Source organism: Pleurodeles waltl, chromosome 2_1 (assembly GCF_031143425.1).
Source record: "Pleurodeles waltl isolate 20211129_DDA chromosome 2_1, aPleWal1.hap1.20221129, whole genome shotgun sequence".
NCBI lineage: Eukaryota > Metazoa > Chordata > Amphibia > Caudata > Salamandridae > Pleurodeles > Pleurodeles waltl.
Genome location: NC_090438.1, coordinates 158,068,116 through 158,089,138, shown reverse-complemented (window position 1 = coordinate 158,089,138; position 21,023 = coordinate 158,068,116). Strand labels below are relative to the sequence as shown.

Sequence of the window (21,023 nt, the reverse complement as noted above, 5' to 3'; positions counted from 1 at the left end):
TATAGAATACATACATAAGTTGTGACGGTAACTCCTGATGTAGTGGATGCATTGTAATGTCTTGCATTGTAGTGTCCTGCATGATAGTGACATGAAACCTTTTGCACCATAAACACTTACATGAACCTCGTTACTACTTCATTTCAATATCTCTTATCTTTTCATGAAGCCATTTTCTTTGTTTTTAATTAGGCACATTATATTGCTGAAGAGTAGCCAAAATGGCTCCGTTAGTTTACATTTGCTACTTGCTGATGACATCTCTAGTGATGTGAAAGTCGCTCTTTTTAATAATGGCACAGCAGATTCAAATTGTCATAGACCTCCTTAAACTGGGTAATGATTTCTATATTTACAGTGCTTCGAAACATCATAAGTACGCTAAGCAGTGCTGAATATAAAGAAGTAAAGATATTAATCACTGCATCAATTTAGTCACAACATTAATTCATAAGACAACATCCAATTAAAGCTCATAGGGGGATATTTACAAGAAAGTGGTGCGTCACTTTTCTTGCTCCCCTTAACGTAACCATGGCTCACATTAGCACACGGGCATCAATATTTGTGACGTTATTGTGTCGCATTGGTCGACTAGGGCAATGCGTGCGGGAAGCCCATTGGACACAATCACTTTAGCACCTGCCTTGGGCAGGCGTTACAAATTACCGGAAAAATAGCTCAGTGAAATCTCAAAAATTTCACTGCGCCATTTTCTTGGGTTTTCTAACTGGAGAACATCCCACTTGCATTCATTATGCCTAGCACAGGCTTAATGGGGCGCAAGGGGTTAAAAATTGGTGCAATGCTTGCATTGCGCCACTTTGCAAAACTCGCGAGGGGAAAAAGGCCTCCTCGACGCGGCCTTGGCGTAAAATAATTATGCAAGGGAGGCGCAAGGAGGCGCTAGGGGCTTGTGACTATGCCCAACACTGTCTTTCGGGAGGGAAGTAACTAAACAGCTGTGTCAGGAGGGACGTCGCTGCAGAAGTAGCAGGTATTTTAAGAGGCACTAAACATGGTTCGGAAATACAAGCAACTGATAACAGAAAATTTGCACTCTCCCACAAATGTGCTCTACGCTGAAAATCACGGTTGAGTTTAATTAGTAAAAGCTGCCGCAGAACCACAAGAACACGAGAGTCAAGTTTAATAAAAGGCACGTCTCTGTGAACACCTGTGCGGCATTCATTGTATGTTTAGCTGGTTCTTACCTTCAGAAAGCATTGCCTTCTCCACGTGACCGTGCAGTAATTGCATTATACAGACACCTCAGCCAATGCCATATTTCAAGGAAACTATTACTTGCGCTGCTGCTGCTGGATTCTGATCAACTCTATTAAAATCTTTTGTTTAACTAGAGAAAATTTCATTTCAGATGAAAATTACTTTCAGAGTGGTTCCATTTGCAATATGAACACAGAACAGCTGCATTAACTCAAGTGCATGTATTTTCCTGCTTTTTCTAAAGTAAAGCTAAAGAATGGATTGGATTTAAAATGGGGGCGTTATGTCAGAAGCGCAACAATTATTAAAACAGCTTAGTGGCCTTGGGGCAGGCCACGTTGTGGCAACTTCTCCCAAAAATGTGTAAAATAAACTTGCCTTGCGCCCTAAAGGACTAGGGGCCAGATGTATCAAAGGATTTTACCCATTCTGTGTCTATGGGAAAATGTGTTCGTACATATGCCCTAGACCACTATTTTTCACCCGTCGTTTTTTTTATTTGTCTAAGGGAGATGCTCTGGGCGCTACTGGTATGGTTAGGCATTAATCCCATGCTCACAGACAGAGGACTCAAGCGAGAACATGATGAGCCACATAAGGTTTGGCTCAGTATGCTATACTCTTCTATCTGTTGATAAGTCTCAGCATTAGGTTTACTCATATTCTTGCTCTGCTAGCTCCCTTCACGCCAGATCAAACATTCAAGATACATTTCTGTCATTGCCTCCCATTTTCCATTTTTTTGCTGACTCAGAAATGTGAGCTATACCACTTCTAAATAGTGGCACAGCATGTATGCTTTCCAGCTAAAACATGAACTGCTCACTTGTTTCCCAAAATTGCATTTTTAACTTTCCTGCAAGACTGTAGTAAATGGTGCAGAGTACAGCAGTGGTGTGGAAGATGTGACTTGTGCTGATAGAGTATGTATTTCCACCACCCACAGATGTGCCAAACACATACAGCTTCCTAAATCACCATTGTGCTTTTAATGGGCTTCAGAAAACCTATTTTTATACATTAGCCAGGTTGCCATAAAGTTTGCTTGTAGACCCACAGAGTTGATATGGAGCTTAATACCTTAAAAGAAGGCATTCTGCATATTATGACAATTACACCCTCACAGTGAACGTTTGTCCGATAGCTGTTCTCAATGTGTAGGTGAAACGACCGTCCTGGATGGGGACAGGAATAGTTGCCAGTTCAAGGAGGAACATTTACAGTTCTTAATTTCACTTGAAGATAACAAATGTGGCTGACAGAAATAGCCATAATCAATTTCCGTGGCACTCAGGATAGAGAACCAGTTTTTGACCTGACAAGGTATAGGAAATCTCATCTTCATAAGGGAGTGGCAAGAGGAAGACACAGTTAGTTCTGGTGGAGCCATTTTGTTTTCTGCTGATAAGAAGGGTTGTAATAAATGAAGACAAGAAGTGCTGCGAAAGGATGTGGGGGGGGTTTGAGTGAAATAGGATTGGGTGAAGGGAATTCTCCATTTACTGGCTAATGCACAGATTAAAACTCCTCATCATAACTCCATTTGAACCAAGCTGATTCTGAGAAGACAACGTCTCTAAAGAAAAATACATTACCTGGCTCAATGAGGGTGTTGCTAATCACTGAAGACGAGACTCTGCAATTCTGCAGGGGCCTGGCCTGGAGAGAGTCCTGGCACCTGGAAATCTGCCCTGAAGATTTAAGATTTAAGGGCTGCAGAAGTGACAAGTAGAAATCCGCCCTGAAGTTGGAGTTAAGTGAAACTTAGTCATTTTGTACATCTCATGGAAGGGCATATATGCCCATTGTGCAAGAAAAAACAGGTTTGTCCTGCTCGGAGGTTTTTGCCATGCTGAAATCTGCAGGACTTAGCAGTAAAGGCACCTGGCCTTATGGCACTCTGGCCAATTTCTGATTCTGGTTTTACCCTGCTGGTGGATTTTGGGAACCAAAAAGTGACCAAGTAAGGTAAACCTTGCATCAGGATGAGGAAACAAATCTATCTCAGCAGTAAAGTGACCACTGCGGAAATCCAGTTCATTGATGACATATCTGATTTCAAGGTATTCTTGACGGCTTCAACTGTGTACGTTGCGCTGCTGAAAGATGTTGAGCTCAATAAAGTAATGAAATAGGCAAGATAAAAACTTTGAATAAGGTGACTCACTTTAAGTAGCCAATCTCCACCCTATTGAGATCAGCCTGAAATTGCACCTATTTCCACATCACCATAAATTGATACTGTACACCCATACTTTACTTTTGTTTTAAAACTTTGAAAAGTCTCATATTCAGTTCTGCTGGTCCAATTCTGATAGTTTTGATGTATTTTTACTTATCACATTTTCTCTAGTTTCCTAATTTAGGTTATGAATTTCCTAAATGGAAATGTTTTGTCTCTTCTTGAATTTAACACATTTTCTCACGGCAACTGCCTGCTGCATGTGCCACAACACCACGGCTAAGTAGAGAGTCTCAACGAACTCTGTTTAGGCCTAACCAGATTATGTTTATTAATTTGACAAGAGTAGACTCCTTGCAAATGATGTACTCAGTTTCTGAAAATACTCAAATAATTTTCTCCCATTCTTTACCCTAACTGCTAGACACAATGCTCTGACTGCCTAACCATCCTTCCACACGAGATAGACATCTACTCTCTAGTGCTAAACTAATAGGAAGCAGACAACAGGTCTTATTTAGAGTTTGGTGGGTGGGATATTCCATCACAAACATGAAGGTTATCACCTCTACCATATTTCATGTGCATTATAGCCTATGACACCTGTAATTTGTCAGACTGACTATTTGTCACATTTCTACAGAGGATCCCAGCCACTAGCCACTAAATAAGACCCATTGTTTATTTTCTGGCATCTTCTCTCTTTGGTCACTCTCTCTGCTAAATTAATCTACCTCTTCATACTATTGCACTTATTTTGTGCTGAAACCTTGGTGTGATCTTCAAGTCCCGTATGTGAGTGAAATTATTCATTACTTCTACTACCACTGCAACTGACTTTCAGGTTCTGCACATTTGCCAAACTTTCTAAGCACCTTTCCTTCAACACTGGCATGCCTCTCATTAACATGGATGGAAATAAGTGAAAATGTATATTTGCATTAAGTTGTTGGTATGGTTTCCACAATGCACCTTCTCTCCACTCAACAAAATACTCACCTGTATCATGTCTACTTAATTTAACTTTTCCTGTCAGAAACCTACAGCTCCCTATTAACACTGAGTCAGCAGTCAGTCAGATGCAAATGGGGCCATTCTTTAGTTTCCAAGGTCTTTAAGGGGTTAAACCACATAAATTTAGTGTACCTCTCTCATACCTAACCTCAATACATCTTACGAGTAATATGCACTGTGTGAATAGCCCTGTTTTTAATTTAACAAGAAAGAAACATGTTCCCCATCAAATATGAGCTGGCCTGAGCCCCTCCAGCTAATTTTTTAAGATTTCTCTTAAAAGGCATTTTTGTTTGGCGACAATTTGTTTTTCTATTCACTGAAATCTCACTGCTATTCTTCACCCCATTCCAGTGCTCAAAAGCTTGATCAACTGTCAACATAGACATAAAAAATATATAACTTCTATATTTGTATTTCATTCTTTCCATATCTTGGACGAACTGCAAGTCATCCATCTTCTCCACTAATATACCCACCAAAAACCACTACTTTTAGAACATTTGGTCTGGAAATTGTTTAACGTATAAATGCTATTAGGTCATCAACAAATACACAATTTTACGAACATCTGGTAAATGACACACCATTAATAATAGAGTTCCACACATTCTGTATATGGATACTTGTAAGATTGCTGTTTGGTCCAGCTCACTTTCTATAGCCGTACAGCTCTGGTAACACACATATGACAGAAATTCACTTCCTCTCTAACCTTTTCAACATTTACATTGGTCACCTGTATGACCTTCACAGACATCTTGGGTTTTTCCCCAGCACTGCAGGGGTGATACACACCTTTCTCTTTGCATTGTGATTGTTCCATCCACTGTTGCTGGGAGACTGGCCACTTTTTTGAAGAACATTGAGACCTGGATGGCCACCAGTGGGCTGAAATGTAATAGAGGAAAGACTAAGGTTATGCTGATGAGTTTGCATCCCTCTGTGGCAAATGTCATCTTCATCGGAAGCATCGACGCAGATGTTTGCCATCTATTTCTCAACTTTTGAGTGTCACTAAAAATTGTGTTATTTGCTGGCATCACATTTTTGACATTTTATTAATTCCTTTGTTTATGAGTTATCTTTGTATTTGTTCAACAAGTACATTCAAATTTAGACATCAATATCATTCAAACATAGTGTACGTTGATTCTATGAGAAAATGTGATAGCAGAAAACAACACATATTTGGGCCACCTTTTTGGGGCAAATGAATAGGTAGAAATTAATTGAATTGATTACAGCATTAATAACATAAAGTTTGATTTGTTTCGTAGAAGCTAGCAGGCCTGCTGTGATATGGTAAGCCCACTGCACAGCAAGTTGATATGCTAAACAATAGAATTAGTCTGGCTATCAAGGTAGGCTATGGCACAAATATATTTTAGTAGTCTGACAGTGGATCATAAATAGAATATTGTGATAGGATCAGGTTGAACATAGTAAGACCTCTTGGTTTACACTGTGTACACCACAGTTAGGAAAGTCTTCACAAATTAATGTGAAGGGGGTGAGATGTTACCTACTGTCCCCTTTGTAACACAAAATCAGCAGCACTTACCTGTTTGGGTTAGAATTCCTAACTTGATTCTCTGTGTACAGATATGACACCAAAGGAATGAACCTCATTCTTGAGTCACTCTATATCATTGTAATCTTTCATTCAGCATCTCAAGTTATTGTCAGGGTTCTTTTTGGGTATTTGAGGCTCCTATGACAGTTAGAAGGCATTGTGTATGGGATGCAATATACATTATCCAATGAAAAAGATCTCAGTTTTCATTTAAAGTTCCTTTATGTAAAGGCAAGTGAACTAGAGAAGTTAAAAAATAAGTTGAATTAACTTACTTGTGGGGCTTGCCACTACTCGTGGTTAATTTATCTGCCGATTGATTCACACCAAAAACTATATCAAAACATCCCCAAGAGAATGTTGGGTAAATAATGAGTTTGAATTATAAATCAATCCTCTATGTTTTGTGATAATTGTGAGACTTATATAGTGTAAGAATTCAATGCTAATGAGCTAGAAAAGGAAGCATCAATGAGGAGACTAAGACCTTGTGTGCCATGTGTTATAAATGCTACTTGTTGGACTTTTGCTTATGCAGGGTCATCCCCAGTCTTTTTTGCCTCCTGCCTCCTATTTTTTTCGGACCTGTTGCTGTTGGCTTTTCAACTCTGAGCACTTTACCACTGCTAACCAGTGCTAAAGTGCATATGCTCTCCTGTTTAAATTGTATGTAAGTGGTTTATCCATGATTGGCATATTTGATTTACTAGTAAGTCCCTAGTAAGGTGCACTAGAGGTGCCAGGGCCTGTAAATCAAATGCTACTAGTGGGCCTGCAGCACTGGTTGTGCCACCCACATAAGTAGCTCTGTAATCATGTCTCAGACCTGCCACTGCAGTGTCTGTATGTGTATTTTTACACTGTAAATTCGACTTGGCAAGTGTACCCACTTGCCAGGCCTAAACCTTCCCTTTCCTTACATGTAAGGCACCCCTAAGGTAGGCCCTAGGTAGCCCCAAGGGCAGGGTGCAGTGTATGGATGAGGTAGGACATATAGTAATGTGGTTTATATGTCCTGACAGTGAAATACTGCTAATTTCGTTTTCACTGTTGCAAGGTCTGTCTCTCTCTCATAGGATAATATGGGGGCTACCTTTAAATATGATTAAAGTGTAGATTCCCCTAGAGAGTAGATGGACATGTGGAGTTTGGGATCCCTGAACTCACAATTTAAAAATACATCTTTTAGTAAAGTTGATTTTAAGATTGTGCGTTTGGAAATGCCACTTTTAGAAAGTGAGCATTTTCTTGCTTAAACCATTCTGTGACTCTGCCTTGTTTGTGGATTCCCTGTCTGGGTCAGTTTGACAGTTGGGTTGTTTTTCACCTCACACCAGACAGTGACACAAAGGGAGCTGGGGTGTAATCTGCATTTCCTGATTAGCCATCTCTGCTAGGAGGGAGGGGTGGAGTGGTCACTCTCATCTGAAAGGACTGTGCCTGCCTCTAACAATGCTGTCTCCAACCCCCTGGTGTGTGTCTGAGGCCTTGCCTGGGCAAGGCAGGATTTCACAAGAAGGTGTGAGTCCTCTTTGAAGAAAGGTGACTTCAAAGACTAAAATGGGTATAAGAAGGGCACCCAAACTTACAAACTTTAGAAACACTTCTGGAACCAAGAGGAACCTCTGCCTGGAGAAGAGCTGATAGCTGAGGAAAACGTGCTGCCCTGCCTGTGACTGTGCTTTGTGGAGCTTTCCTGCAGTGCTGCTTCTGCCAGAGTAAGAGGGCAAAGACTGGACTTTGTGTGCCTTCCATCTTGAAGAAGAAATCTCCAAGGGCTTGATGTAGAGCTTGCCTCCTGTTATTGAAGTCTCAGGGATAGCAAAGACTTCTTCCTGCCAGCACCTGGAGTCTCTGGAGAGACCCCTACTCTGCTCTGTGGTGCCCTTCCAGTTCCTGGGACCCTGAAAGGAGAGGCTGGCAGCCTAAGGACAAAAATACACGCACCGAGCGGAGAAAAGATCGACGCGAATCCGATCGCGGCTGAGAAAACGACGCGACGCCGGTTCCGCAGCTGAGAAACGACGCCGCAGGAAACGCGACCGAAAAACCGACGCCCGGAGCAGGAGAAACGACGCGCAGCATCGCTGACGGAGGCTGAGAGATCGCACCCTGCGCCGCGGGACTTTCGGATCGTCGTGTGGCTGGCTTTTTCAACACGCACCGCCGTGCCGAGTTGTTTTCGACGCACACAGCCGTGCAGGGTTACTTTCGACGCACACCGCCCGTGCGGGGTTATTTTTGACGCAAACCAGGTACATTTTCACGCTAGCAGCGCTAGTGTGGTGTTACAACTACCTAAAGACTCTTTTTATTTTAAACCTTTAAAAAATCATAACTTGACTTGTGTATGTTGGATTTTTGTCGTTTTGGTCTTGTTTTGTCTAGATAAATATTTCCTATTTTTCTAAACTGGTGTTGTGTCATTTTGTAGTGTTTTCATTGAGTTACTGTGTGTGTTGGTACAAATACTTTACGCCCAGCACTCTGAGGTTAAGCCTACTGCTCTGCCAAGCTACCAAGGGGGTAAGCAGGGGTTAGCTGAGGGTGATTCTCTTTTATCCTAACTAGAGTGAGGGTCCTTGCTTGAACAGGGGGTAACCTGACTGTCAACCAGAGACCCCATTTCTAACACTACTTTAAAGGGATTTCTTGTTAATGCTGTTTCAATATTCTTTAGGTCTGACTCTGGTTTAAGATGTGTTTTTAAGGCATCCCATAACTGCTGTCCTGTGTGAGAGAAGAACCAAATGAACATATTTTTCAGAGAATTATGTTTATATTCAGAAGCTATGAAATGCTCTTAGCGGTCCTTTCATTTGGTGATGGACTACATAAAATCTAAGTTGGATGATACTTGATGGAGCAGGTGCTTTAAACATGACGCCATGTTTTGAAGTTAACAAGGTTGATTGTCAGTAAAGGGCATTCAAAATAGTTGTATTGTATACTTGTTGGTGTAAAAGATAAAACAGCTATATTTGTTTTGGACTTGGCTGAATTGGCTGAATTGACAGATATACAGCATTGCTGATCTCTTCCCTCATTGTTTTACTAAGTATGTTCTTGTTGGTGCACTTGATGATTTGCGTTCCATCATGGATGATGGCTGTATCAGCAAGTAGAATCAACTTGATCTGTTGGTGGCATTTGACGCTCATCCTCTTGCTATTGAACAGACCCAAAGAGATTGGTACAGGAAGCAGTCTATTGCAGTGGTTTCTATACCTCTAGGCTGACCATTAGCAAAGTAAAAGCCTCATTTTTAATCTGCCCTCCCAAAGCATCTCCGTTGTTGTCTCTTCTCTCAACATTGTGCTCTAACGTGTTGAGCCTTTCTTATGGGTCATCTGCTCACACAACCTTCACTAATTGCAAAAATACCAAAATCACTTTGTTCCTTGGGTGGATGGACTCCCGCTGGTTAATACAACAGAAATCACAGTGGTGTGGAGCCATTCAGATCTATGGTCTTATTGTTCTGACCCACAGAGCTAGGCTGCTGCCACATTTTAGATCTGATGATTAGAATTGTTGGTTTCTCTTTTGCTGCAAATGTTCCACTGACCGCTAAAGTCAATAGGATTACTTCTCACTTTTCTCAACTTAGAATATTGAAGAAAATTATAGACATCCCATATTTAGACTCAGATGGCAAGAAAGGTTTATTTTAGCTATAACCATCTCTAGACTGGGCTACTGAAATATCTTTGGGCACGTCCAAAGGTTTTCTTTTTAAAGTCCCAAGTTTGCTAAATATGTGATAGCCCTCTTGTAGACTCATGCATCCAGGTTCTGTCAATCTTTATGCTTTCCATTGGCTGCCTATCCATCTAGAATGGAATTCAAAGTATTTTTCATCATTAAGAAGTTCCTTTTTTCTTCCTTATAAAATAATGACTCACTCCTTATTTCCCTTCTGAGAGGTTTGTTCTAACTCCTTATTTACCCACTGAGAGCTTTGTTCTAGGAATGCATGTCTGCCAGTGTTTCCCTGCTACTGGAAACGTCACTTTGCAGGCTGTTCTTTTTTCAGTCGAAACCATTATTTGAAACAGGTAATCAAGATAGCTAACACATGTGGACCTATGATCTTTTCAAGGTGTAATACATTTAATCATTTATTTAACATGGACAAGCATTCAAGTCACTTTCTGTCTAGTTTGTAAAATTGAATGTAAATGTAAACATGACCTGTTTTATAAGTATGTATGTTTGATACTTTCACAATTTTAATTTCTGTTTGAGAAGCGATTAAAAAAAATTAAAACACATAATTTAAATTTAGTTATGAGGAAAACTTTACAAGGAGTGCACTGGTATTACTGGGCAAAGAAAAGTTGGAATGTAGGTGAACACCCAAAAACCAATGGGTTGATGGTGTGTCTAAGGTTTGGCATTGCATACTTCCACTATTGATACAGCAAGATGTTTCCCAATGCTTCCTTCCAAACTGCTGCAGCTATAGCAGAAGGTATTTGTCCGCAGGAAAACATGTTATCTTGCTGGAAATACAGAAAGCATGTCATAGTGCAAAGGGTACATTATTAAGATTATTAAGACCTACTTAAATATACACATCAATTTTTTTACTTACTAGTAAAACATATCTACATGAGAGAAATCAGGAATTTACAATAGAAGTCCATGGCTCATTCTGGGAAACGGCTACTGCTGAAGCCACACAAGAATATTACTGAAATACTTAAAGCTTTCAGAAATGTACCCCACACATAGAACAAGTAGTGAAGTAAATGTCATACTTTTTGATTGTGAAATATGTCCTGTATGAGTAAACAAAAAATGATCATGCAACACCCTCTATTGCTAAGGTTAATGCATTTGGAGTGTGTCATCAAAGGTAAGATGTGATTAATGTTAAAGTGCTTAATACGAAAAAGTAAGCTAATAGACAAATACATTGTTTTATACATTGGTGCTGGGAAGACTGGGCAGAAAAGTGAGAGGCTAGTGGTCATCAATAATATATTAGTTGTAGGAGTGACTAAAGAAGAGGAAGAGTCATTGTCCATCAGAAATGTCATGAAGGTAAGATTGTTGTATGGACTGGAAACTTTACAAATAGTCTGATACTTTAGGTATTGTGGCAGGCCTCTTCATCGCTGTCTCCAGATATTTGAAATGAATATAGTAGTGTGGTTGTGATTCACAAAGAATATGTATTTCCAGGAGTAAGAACTGTTTACCCAAGCTAAAAAAGTTCTGTGAATCAGGAGACATATTTTTCCATATGTAACCATTTCTTACTCCTGGAAATATAAGAGTAAATCAGATATGAACCTGAAGTAAGACACAATTACTCACAGAAAATATTTTTGAATCTTGTCTGCATACTTACGGGTAATTCACAACTAGGGTCAGAGTAGGACACAACAACTGATAGAATAAGCATAGTGGAGTGGGCCTCCTGAATTCAAAGGAGGAGGATCAAGTATGATTTTGTCAACTGTTTGATTAGTGATTACATTAGTACATTTGTGATTGCTTCCCTTACATGATACTGTTACTGCCAATGGTTTAGAGATGGTGTGCGCCTTAAATATCAAACTGAGAACATTGTGGTATGCTAATATCTAGTACTAAATATCTAACCCAAAATATCAAAAGGTAAATATAGATTTTCTATACCTAACTCCACGTATATGTCCACTGATGAGATATACATAATTAAGGTACTTTGATGTGGAGTTAAGACTAGTACATCTATACAGTACTTCTGTCCACAGTATTCTTGTATTTCTATATTCTTAGGCTCGATATTCCTTAGTAAATCATTTAGAAATAAAACATGATAAATATATGGTTTATAGAAATGTATTTCCATTAGCCATTTCAATACAATAACATAGTTAATCACTGTACATTATTTACAATATGTAAACAGAAGAATCATATCCTGGACTGTAAAGTGTACATTTTGTATTGAGAATATACATCTCTACAACATTTTGGCCAGTCTTTGAAAGAATTTTAGCACTTGCCAGTAGTAATATAGTGATTTTCCAAAAGCAAGAGCCAGGTGCAAAGAGTTTTTTGGGGTTGCATAGCCTACAATTCACGAAATTACAGCAACTGCTGCAATCTCTCTACTGCTATTAACTGAATGGCAAAATTTGTTTTTGAAAACATACCATATTTAAAAAAAATATATATATATGGAATTCGGTGAATTCAAATGTATGGATGTAGTCAGGTTTCCCATTGCATTTATTCATCTCTTCACAGGCATCCATGGGAAGGCACAAAATGATTCTTGCTTCATCCATTTTTTAATTGTGAATTGACTTTTTGTGCTGCAACTGATCAGTCATTTTGTTATAGCACAAAATTAGAATGTGGTCATTAATCAGTCGGTGTGCAAAAATCCCCCACTCGCTTGTGTTTGTACTGCATCTGGCCCCTAAAATTGTAATTTAATGGTGCAGTGCCACTTTCTTGCGCCCCTTAGCCCCCCCAACGCCACCACGCGTGCACCGTATCTAAGATACAGCGGGCCATGTTGGTAGTTAGGGGAACTAGCGTCAAACATTTTTATGCTAGTTCGGAGTTTTGCAGGATTAGCATAAAAAATGTAGAAGCTAATCCTACAAAGTCCATTGAGGACCATCATAAGTCATGGTGTGCCTTCTTTTAATGCCTGCTTCGAGCAGGCGTTAAAAATGCAGACACAAAATGATGCAAACAAATCTCTTACATTTTGTTGTGCCATTTTCTTGGCCTACCCAATGGGGGAATGCCCCCTTGCATACATTATACCTGACTCAGGCAGAATGTAGCGCAAAGGGTAACAAAGTGGCGCAATGCATGCTTTGCAGCGCTGCAAATTTAGCACCGTTATTTTGGCCTCGTTGGGCGACATTAGCTGCAAAAAAATGACCCTAATATGGCTCAAGGAGGCACTAGGGGCTCTTAAATCTGCCCCTTTGTTTTTCAATTTTTCAGTTATTACAACTAGTGTTTGGTGTTCTTTGTGATTGGCATATTCCCGGACGTTCATTAAAAGACATTTATTCAAGCATGCAATTGAAATAAATACTCCAAACAGAAGCAATAAATGAGGGATTATCATAAAATATGTTCCTGTGACAGAGAAACAAGCACAGGCAATGAATGATTGAACTGGTAAAAATATGAATGCATTAAATACTTGTAAGAAAGGTCTACAGCCAGGGTGTGAACCATAGAGCTATACACTGATGGGGAGCAACTAGTTTGTTCATCACACATCATGCAATAGTAGCACGCATGATGAAATATGTTGACAGACTGCACATAATGGGACATTTAGGATAGGTTTTATTGTCATGGTATTCTCGATTAGGACAAGCTGGTATACACAATGCTTAGGGGTTAGAACATGGTGCCATGTAGCTCCATATCACAGCCCCTGCATATATTTGTCTAATTGTGTACTTCACTTTGGTGGGCCTCTTCCACCTACAGCTCTCTCTCACGGGTCTGGGAAACTTTGCAAGATATTTTACCCTTGGAAAATCCATCTTTCACTATTAAGAACACTCACAACAAGCAGACTCATTGCCACCAGATTCGATGACAGGACAACTAGCAGCAACTTATTACTACTGTCTAGCGAACCACTAACACAGGATGGCAGATGGGTGGAGGACATCCCATACCTTTTTTCAATACACACCACAATACAACTACCCCCAACACACAAACTGTGAGACCACATCCCCATATGTCTGATACAAGAGTAAAAAATGATGTAGGTCCTAGGATACCTGGCCCCACTTACAGGCAATAGCTGCAACGAACACCACCAAACGTGCCAAAAGGCTATATAATTGTTGAGTGCTGCACTTTGCAAAACCACTTAACATAAAATAACCCAGTACTGTGGTGTGACAACAGATTACAACTTACTTCTGTTTAACAATGTCAGCAATCAAATACATATCCTACCACAAGCATGCACATGAGCGTTTGCCTTCACTTACATGTACTGAAATTCATTTTATTGTACACATGCACCCCTCTGGTGAGGTGAGGTTCGATGATGAACTAGTGTATGCTTGTGCATTCCACACTCCCTTGAGGATGATGACACCTTGACAGCAATATATGACTCCAGTATCACAAATGATGGAGTCCCCTGCAGAATGCAAAGAGCGGCCCCTGAGTCTCCTGTATGTCATAGATATTTTTTTAATTAGGCTGAATGGGGGACCCTCTGATGGGTTGGTGGGCCCCTGAATGGTCAGACCCCCCTCTGCCACAGGGCCTACGTTATGCCCATGCATGCGAACTTGCAGGTGGCAGAGGATGTAAGCATAGTCAAGACAAAAGAGCCTCATTTGTCCCTCCTAATTATGGCACCCTTTGACAGACAGACAACAGCAGTGTAACCAACAGGCACAGTATATTACAGGGGTTGACCAAGGCATGTTGGGAGAAGTCTCTACAGAAGTTCAAAGATGGCCAATGTGCACTACAAAAGGTGTAAGAGAGTAACCTAATGCTACATTTTAAACCTGATTTCTAATAAGAGCTACTTTTGGATACCCTTGGGTTCCCTTAAAGAGGAGACAATTCAACTAACCTTTGGTCTGCCTGATTATGATATGGCTGCAGTGCTTTACCACGTTAAGGGGTACTTAACACCTTTTGTGAAACAATGGTGACTCAAACCTTTAAATCATATTTGTAAGGTGATACCACGCCACTTTGCATGGCTTTGAATGTCCTCATAGCTATGGAGTAATGCAAGGCAGCACAAATCACTGCGTTGCCTCACTCTGCACTAGGGAGACATTCCCACACAACACCCATGAATTTTGACATATCCCCAGATTTACAAGACCTTGTAAACCTGAGGATGTGCCAAAATCTTACACCTCCCCAAGGGAGACACAATGAGGAGAAACATCTTTATTTCTCTTAATTTTTTCCTCTTTATATTTGTGCTGCAGAATGCACCCTCGCCATGCACTGCTAATTTCCCCACATATTACATCATTCATGACATCTTCTATTACATCATTGATAATTTCACTGCAACAGTTGCACTGAAATTAATGATGGGGAGGCTGTGACCTGTGAGTGCTAGTTATAGTTACTTTAGGACACGAGTAATAGTTACTTGAGATAACTATAACTATATCCAATGAATTTCTGTGGTTTTGTGTGTGTAAAATCTGAGTCTAACCATAATGTCCCTTTAACCTTTGTTTTTTTTCAGTGAATTTCTAAGGTTTTACAAATTTTATTTCCTAACCATGTTTCTATGTTTTTAATGCTATTTCCTAACTATAACGTCTCTGTAACCTGTGTGTGTGAGGGTGTGTGTGAGTGGTTGTGTGGGATGTGTAAGTGGGTGTGCAGGTGTGTGGTGGGAATGTGAGTGCAAGTGTGACTGGCTCTGTGTGTGTGTGAGTGGGTAGTTGTCTGGGTATGTGAGTAGGTGTGTGAAAATCTCTATGGGTGTGTGAGTGGTGTTGTGGACCTTTGAGTGGGTGTGTGAGTGGCTGTGTGAGTCTGTGACTCTGTGAGAGGTTGTATTGGTGTGTAAGTGGGTGTGTGAGTTGGTGTGTGAGTGGCTATGTGCATCTGCGAGTAGGTGTGTGAGTGGTTTTCTAGGTTTTTGAGTGGTTGTGTGAGTGCTGTATGGGTGCATAACTGGGTGTGTGAGTGGTTGTGTGAGTGTGTAAATGGTGGTGTGAGTGTGTAAGTGAATGTGTAAAAGCTGTGTGGGTCTGTGAGTGGGTGTGTGAGTGGTTTTGAGAGTCGGTGAGTGGGTGTGGGAGTGGCTGTGTTGGTGTGTGAGTGGGTGTGTGTATGGTTCCGTGGGTGGTAAAGTAGGTGTGTGAGTGATGGGTGAGTAAGTATGTGCATCTATGCGTGTATGTGTTTTTCAATAGTGGTCTGGATCAACAGATCCACCTGAATTCACCGGAATCCATGAGGATCAAGGTGGATCTGTGGATCCTCATGTGCTCCCAAACATTTTTTGGTCAATGTCTTGCCTATAAGGGGTCCCTCACAGACCTCTCCATTAGCATCAAGGGAACGAGGAACCTCTACCCTGACATCTTCCATCACTTTTCCATTTTATTTTACTAGCTGGGAACTGAGTACCAATGAACAAAATGGCGGCCGCAACTTTTCTTTCTGGTTGCGGACAGCCAATCACGGCACTGCTGTTGGGCCCATGGATTCACAAAACTACATATACAAATTTGTTTTACCTTTAATGCCTTCAAAACTCCTGAACGGATTTACACCAAATCACAAAAAGAGCTTTTTCTATACCAAGAGCTACCTTTCTGCCAAATTGGGTATTATTACGTCAAGTGGTACGTGCTGTAGTCGTGTTCAAAATCCCTATGGGGAATATGCATTTTGGGGCCCCCTCATTTTTCTCGGCCCCTGCTTGACCAATCATCATGAAACTTTCACAACAGCAACTGTACTGACTGTCACACTAGTTTGTAAAATTGTGTGAAGATTTGTCAAACTGTGCCAAAGTTATTGGCAAAACATAAAATGCTTTTCCTATGGAAACTAGGTCCTAACTATAACTACCTGCTGGCGACATGCAGTAGGTGTTATATATAAATATATATGTGTTGTGGTATAAATGTATACACACAAACACACACATACACACACACACACATATACATAAACACTCACACACATATTCAAGTTATTTTAAAAGGTTTTTTTTTAAAAATGTTGTAGTGAAAAATTTCATTGAGTTAAAATCAGATTGACGCAGCCTTAGGTCTGCATGGAGAGTTAATTTCCTGCATAATATATTTATACTAGTTAAAGATATCTAAATAACATAAATATCTTTATTTCTCCTTGTTACTTTCTTTTTGTGTGTGTGATGCAGTCATTATAACACACAGAAAAATGAATTTGCCTTTTAGGTTTTTGTTTGTGCAGGAAAGTATTCCTTCCTGCACAAAAACAATCCTGCTCATAATGCAGGGACTCTTACACCATGGTGCAAGGGTGCTTGTGATTGTGCTAGGCAGCAGACAGTGCAATAGTACAAGGAGGAAGCAGAAATGTGGCATGACTTTTTAAATATGGTACATTTCTAATGTCTCCCTTTAACGCAACTTAGTGCAGAAAGTTGCCCTGCTGTGCTGCATTGTGTGAACTATTAGTAATTATACCCCTAAATATCTAGAGATGTAGGGGAGGTGATGTGATCTAGCAGGTAAAACTGCCAAATCTGAAACCTCAACTCCACATCCTATGATTCTTGGTAAACAACTGAATCTCTCCTTACCTGAAAAAACAGTGCATATCAGGCTGCATACTGTGTAACTAGAAAGCAGATACCAAATGGCAGGCTTTCCACTCTGCTCAAATTATATCCCTAACACTTGTGTTTATGTGTGGGATAAAGAGTTTTCTGCTCCTAAGCATGGTTGCTTCGTTCTGCATCCTTTTATGGCAAGCACACATAAAAACAGAAATTAAAAAACGAACTATTTGACTATAAGACATGTTAGCCTTAGGATGGCCTTCCCTCAGACATCTTGCTTTCCTCCTCCAGTTTTGCTGATCTCTTTTTTGCTGGTGTTAGAACTTTGTAGACTTTACCACTGCTAACCAGTGCTAAAGTGCATGCCCTCATTCCTCGAAACATGATAACATTGGCTTATTCCCAACTTACATTTTTTATTTAAACATAAGTCCTTAGTAAAGTGGAACTATATGTACCCAGGGTGAGTGGCATAATGAAACCGGAGGGGGTCCCCCTGCAAAGTACATGAAGTGGGCCCCACTCAGAAGCTGTCAGGCCAGAGCCTACCCCCTGTGGACAGTGCCGCCCAGTGCAAGGTGCATGACTTTGAGCTACTGAGGGTCCCCCTGGAGCCTCATGGCCTCCCACACCATGGGGACTTCTGGGGCTAATGTTACACCACTGCCCAGGGCCTGTGAACTAAATTCTACAATTGGGCCTGCAGAATGTATTGTGACACTCACTTAAGTAGCCCTTTAAACATGTCTCAGGCTTGCCTTTGCAGCCTGTGTGAGCAGTTTTCAAACTTCCATTTTAACCTGACACAATAAGCCTTTTGCCAGGCCCAAACCTTTCTCTTTAATACAGATAAGCCACCCCTAGGGTAAGCCCCGGACAGCCTAGAGCGAAGGGTACATGGTATTTAAAAAGTTGGACATGTACTTTTTAAGGTTTACCTGCCCTCGTAGTAAAACACTCTCCCATGGGAAAACATTGGAGTTACCTTATTACAGTTAATAAGCTGGAATTTCCAAATGGGAGCATGTAACCAGTTCATGTTTGGTGTCTTTGGAATTGTAATGAAAAATCCTAACTTAAGATGAAGTCAGATTTTAAATTACAATTGTGAAAATGCCATGTTTAGAAAGTGGGCAATCTATCAGGTCAGATATTAAGCAACTGCAATGGCTGCCAATCAAGTCTAGAATGAGTTAAAAACATGTTTGATCACCTACATATAATTTCCTCAGACTGGCCCGCTATACAACCAGAAAAGGTTAACAAAACATTTCCCTGCAAGGGCACTGAGTTCTGCAAATCACTATCTGCTTTGCACTCCTAAAGTATGGAAAGCCAAACCTGGTGGAAATAATTTTTCTTTGCTAGCACCAAGTATTTGGAACTCTTTACTTCTTCATCTCTGTACTACTCCCACTAAAAGCCTGTTCAAAGTTCAATTGAAGACCTCCCTGTTTCGAGAATTGTAGATTCTGTTCTTACTCTCATGTTCCTTTTAGCGCCAGGGCCCTTTTTATGAAGCAGCATTTGCAGTATATACATTATATTTCATTCAAATTTCATTTCATTCGTGTCTCCAGACAAAGGGTTGCATACCCCTGTAGCTAGTCTGGAGCCTGGACAGGGCATGCTGAATGCCTGGGGACTTCAAAGTGAAACCTCTATCAGCTTCTTTCCCACTTCAAAGGCACAACTGGATATAAATACCAGACCTCAGACACCAACCCTTAGGTACACTTTTGGACTTGTGGATACTTTGCAAGGAAAAGGACTGCTCTGCTGCTTAAAGGACTGCCACTCTTCTGGATTGCTCCTCTGAAGGACTGCTGCCTTCCTTCCTGGGTGAGAAGGAATAGGCCTAAATCTGTTAAACCCAGGACCCCAAAGTGACTCCAAGGGCTATTTAGCTGGCTCATGACTAAAGCTTCAGGCACATAAAGCTCTAGAAACATTGAACCCAGCACCTTGGCTCTACCATCTGTGATTCTATCCTGCCAAGACATGCCACCAAGGCCTGGACCCTTAGAAGTTGGCCTAAGGTGCTGTATCAGCAGAACTGATGTATCTCCCTTGCTGCACAGTGAACCTCGAGCAAAACCAACACATTGCCACTGCTTTGTGGATCAGACCTATCACAAAGACCCACATCTTCACAGCACACAGCTGCTTTGGAACTTCCACATTGCCCTGGCTATGCAATGCAGTTTTGGTGCCAGACTTCACATTGCAAATCCTCGTTGACGGGATCTTTGACAGTGCAGGACCTCGCATTGAGCCTTGCCACGTCTTGGAACCGACAAATCTCTTCAGCTGCGCAATGCATCTTCTATGTGGATCCTCACAACACTCTGCAAACGAGAATTTAAGGTACTCTGTTCAGCGGGCCTAACTTAGTTCGATGTAGCTGGCTCTCACTCCATTGCAGTTGGCATGAACCTGTGACTTTGTCCCGGTCGACCCAGCCAGGTATCCAAAGTTAGTGCTTTGTGACACTATTTTTACTGAAATTTTTAAACTTGATTATCTTGGTACTACTGATTGGATTTTGTTGTTTTGTTTATGAATAGTAATACTATTTTCTAAACTTGTGTTGGATCATTTTGTAAGGTGTTTTCAGTGTTTTACTGTCTGAACTGTTCCACAAATACTTCACGCATTGCCTCTGAGTTAAGCCTGACTGCTCTATGCTGACTACACGAGGAATAGCACAGATTAATTTTGGGTTGCATGCAACTTCACTTTCAAAAGAACTGTGTTTGCTGATAGAGAAGGGTTCAACCCCCATCAACCAGTAACCTAATTTCTTATATTTATCACAAAATGGCATTGGATAAGACCAGCTCTGATGAACAGTGCTGGTGGCAAATATCTGAACACAAACGGAAGAAAGAAGCCAATGGATGAAGATGGTGACTTCTTCAGTCTGTATGTTGAATGCTGAATGTTGTGTAGGTTTTTTGTTGATGACATTTACACCCAAATTTCTAGTATGTTTGCGCTGCATTTGCGTCATTGTTTGATGCAAAAGCGGCACAAACTTACAAATTACAATTATATTTTGAAAGTTTGCGCCGCTTTTGCATAAAAAAATGACGCGAATGAGGTGCAAAAAAACTATAAATATGGGCCTAAGTCTTTCAAACAGCTAAACCTGACTGTAGAGAGATCGAAAAAAGGAATGCTATGGGAAACCTATAGTTTTTAGTAGTAATTACAATAAATAGCGCTAAGCAGGATATACTGGTGAAACCTTAAGATGGAAATCAAAGGAATATTTATTTTCGGAGGCAAATTCTAATAAAGCTAACCTCACAATAGTTTGAAAAAAACTGTTGCTATACTTTATTTTCCATTTATTTGCAGTCATATTTAATTTGGGAATAAACAACATCTGATAAATTGTATTTTTCACTGAAATGTTAATGCACCTGCGTTTTACAAACTAATTTTATATGAGATGCTTAATGATTATTTACTTTATGCTGCATTTCCCAATTGTCATCCCTATCCTAATTCCCTTCCCTACATTGATTATCCAAAACATTCTTCCTACTTCTTCATATTCTACCTTCTGTCCTCTCATCTTTCACCCTTAACAATCTGCTTTTTTTCCACTTCAGTGCCCTTAAGTCTCTGATTTTCATTGCTTTTGGGCTTTATTATTCCTGCCTGCTGACAACAATTTAAAAGAATCTAGAATTCGCAATGAGGGGTGGAAGAAAAACAAGACAAGAAATGGAGAGGAAGGTGGGGGACAG

General features: G+C 40.5%; 1 protein-coding gene across 2 annotated transcripts in view; it reads right to left on the bottom strand.

The window, feature by feature from the left end:
• Positions 1 to 21,023, bottom strand: part of TENM1 (teneurin transmembrane protein 1) — a 1,758,425-nt gene that overhangs the window by 1,216,274 nt on the left and 521,128 nt on the right. The window contains exon 4 of one of the 2 annotated variants that reach the window (XM_069211839.1): positions 5,222 to 5,314. The exons of the other annotated variant lie outside the window; for it this stretch is intronic. Coding sequence (XP_069067940.1) covers positions 5,222 to 5,314 — 93 coding nt within the window. The remainder of the gene's footprint in view (positions 1 to 5,221; positions 5,315 to 21,023) is intronic. 2 annotated transcript variants of the gene reach the window in all.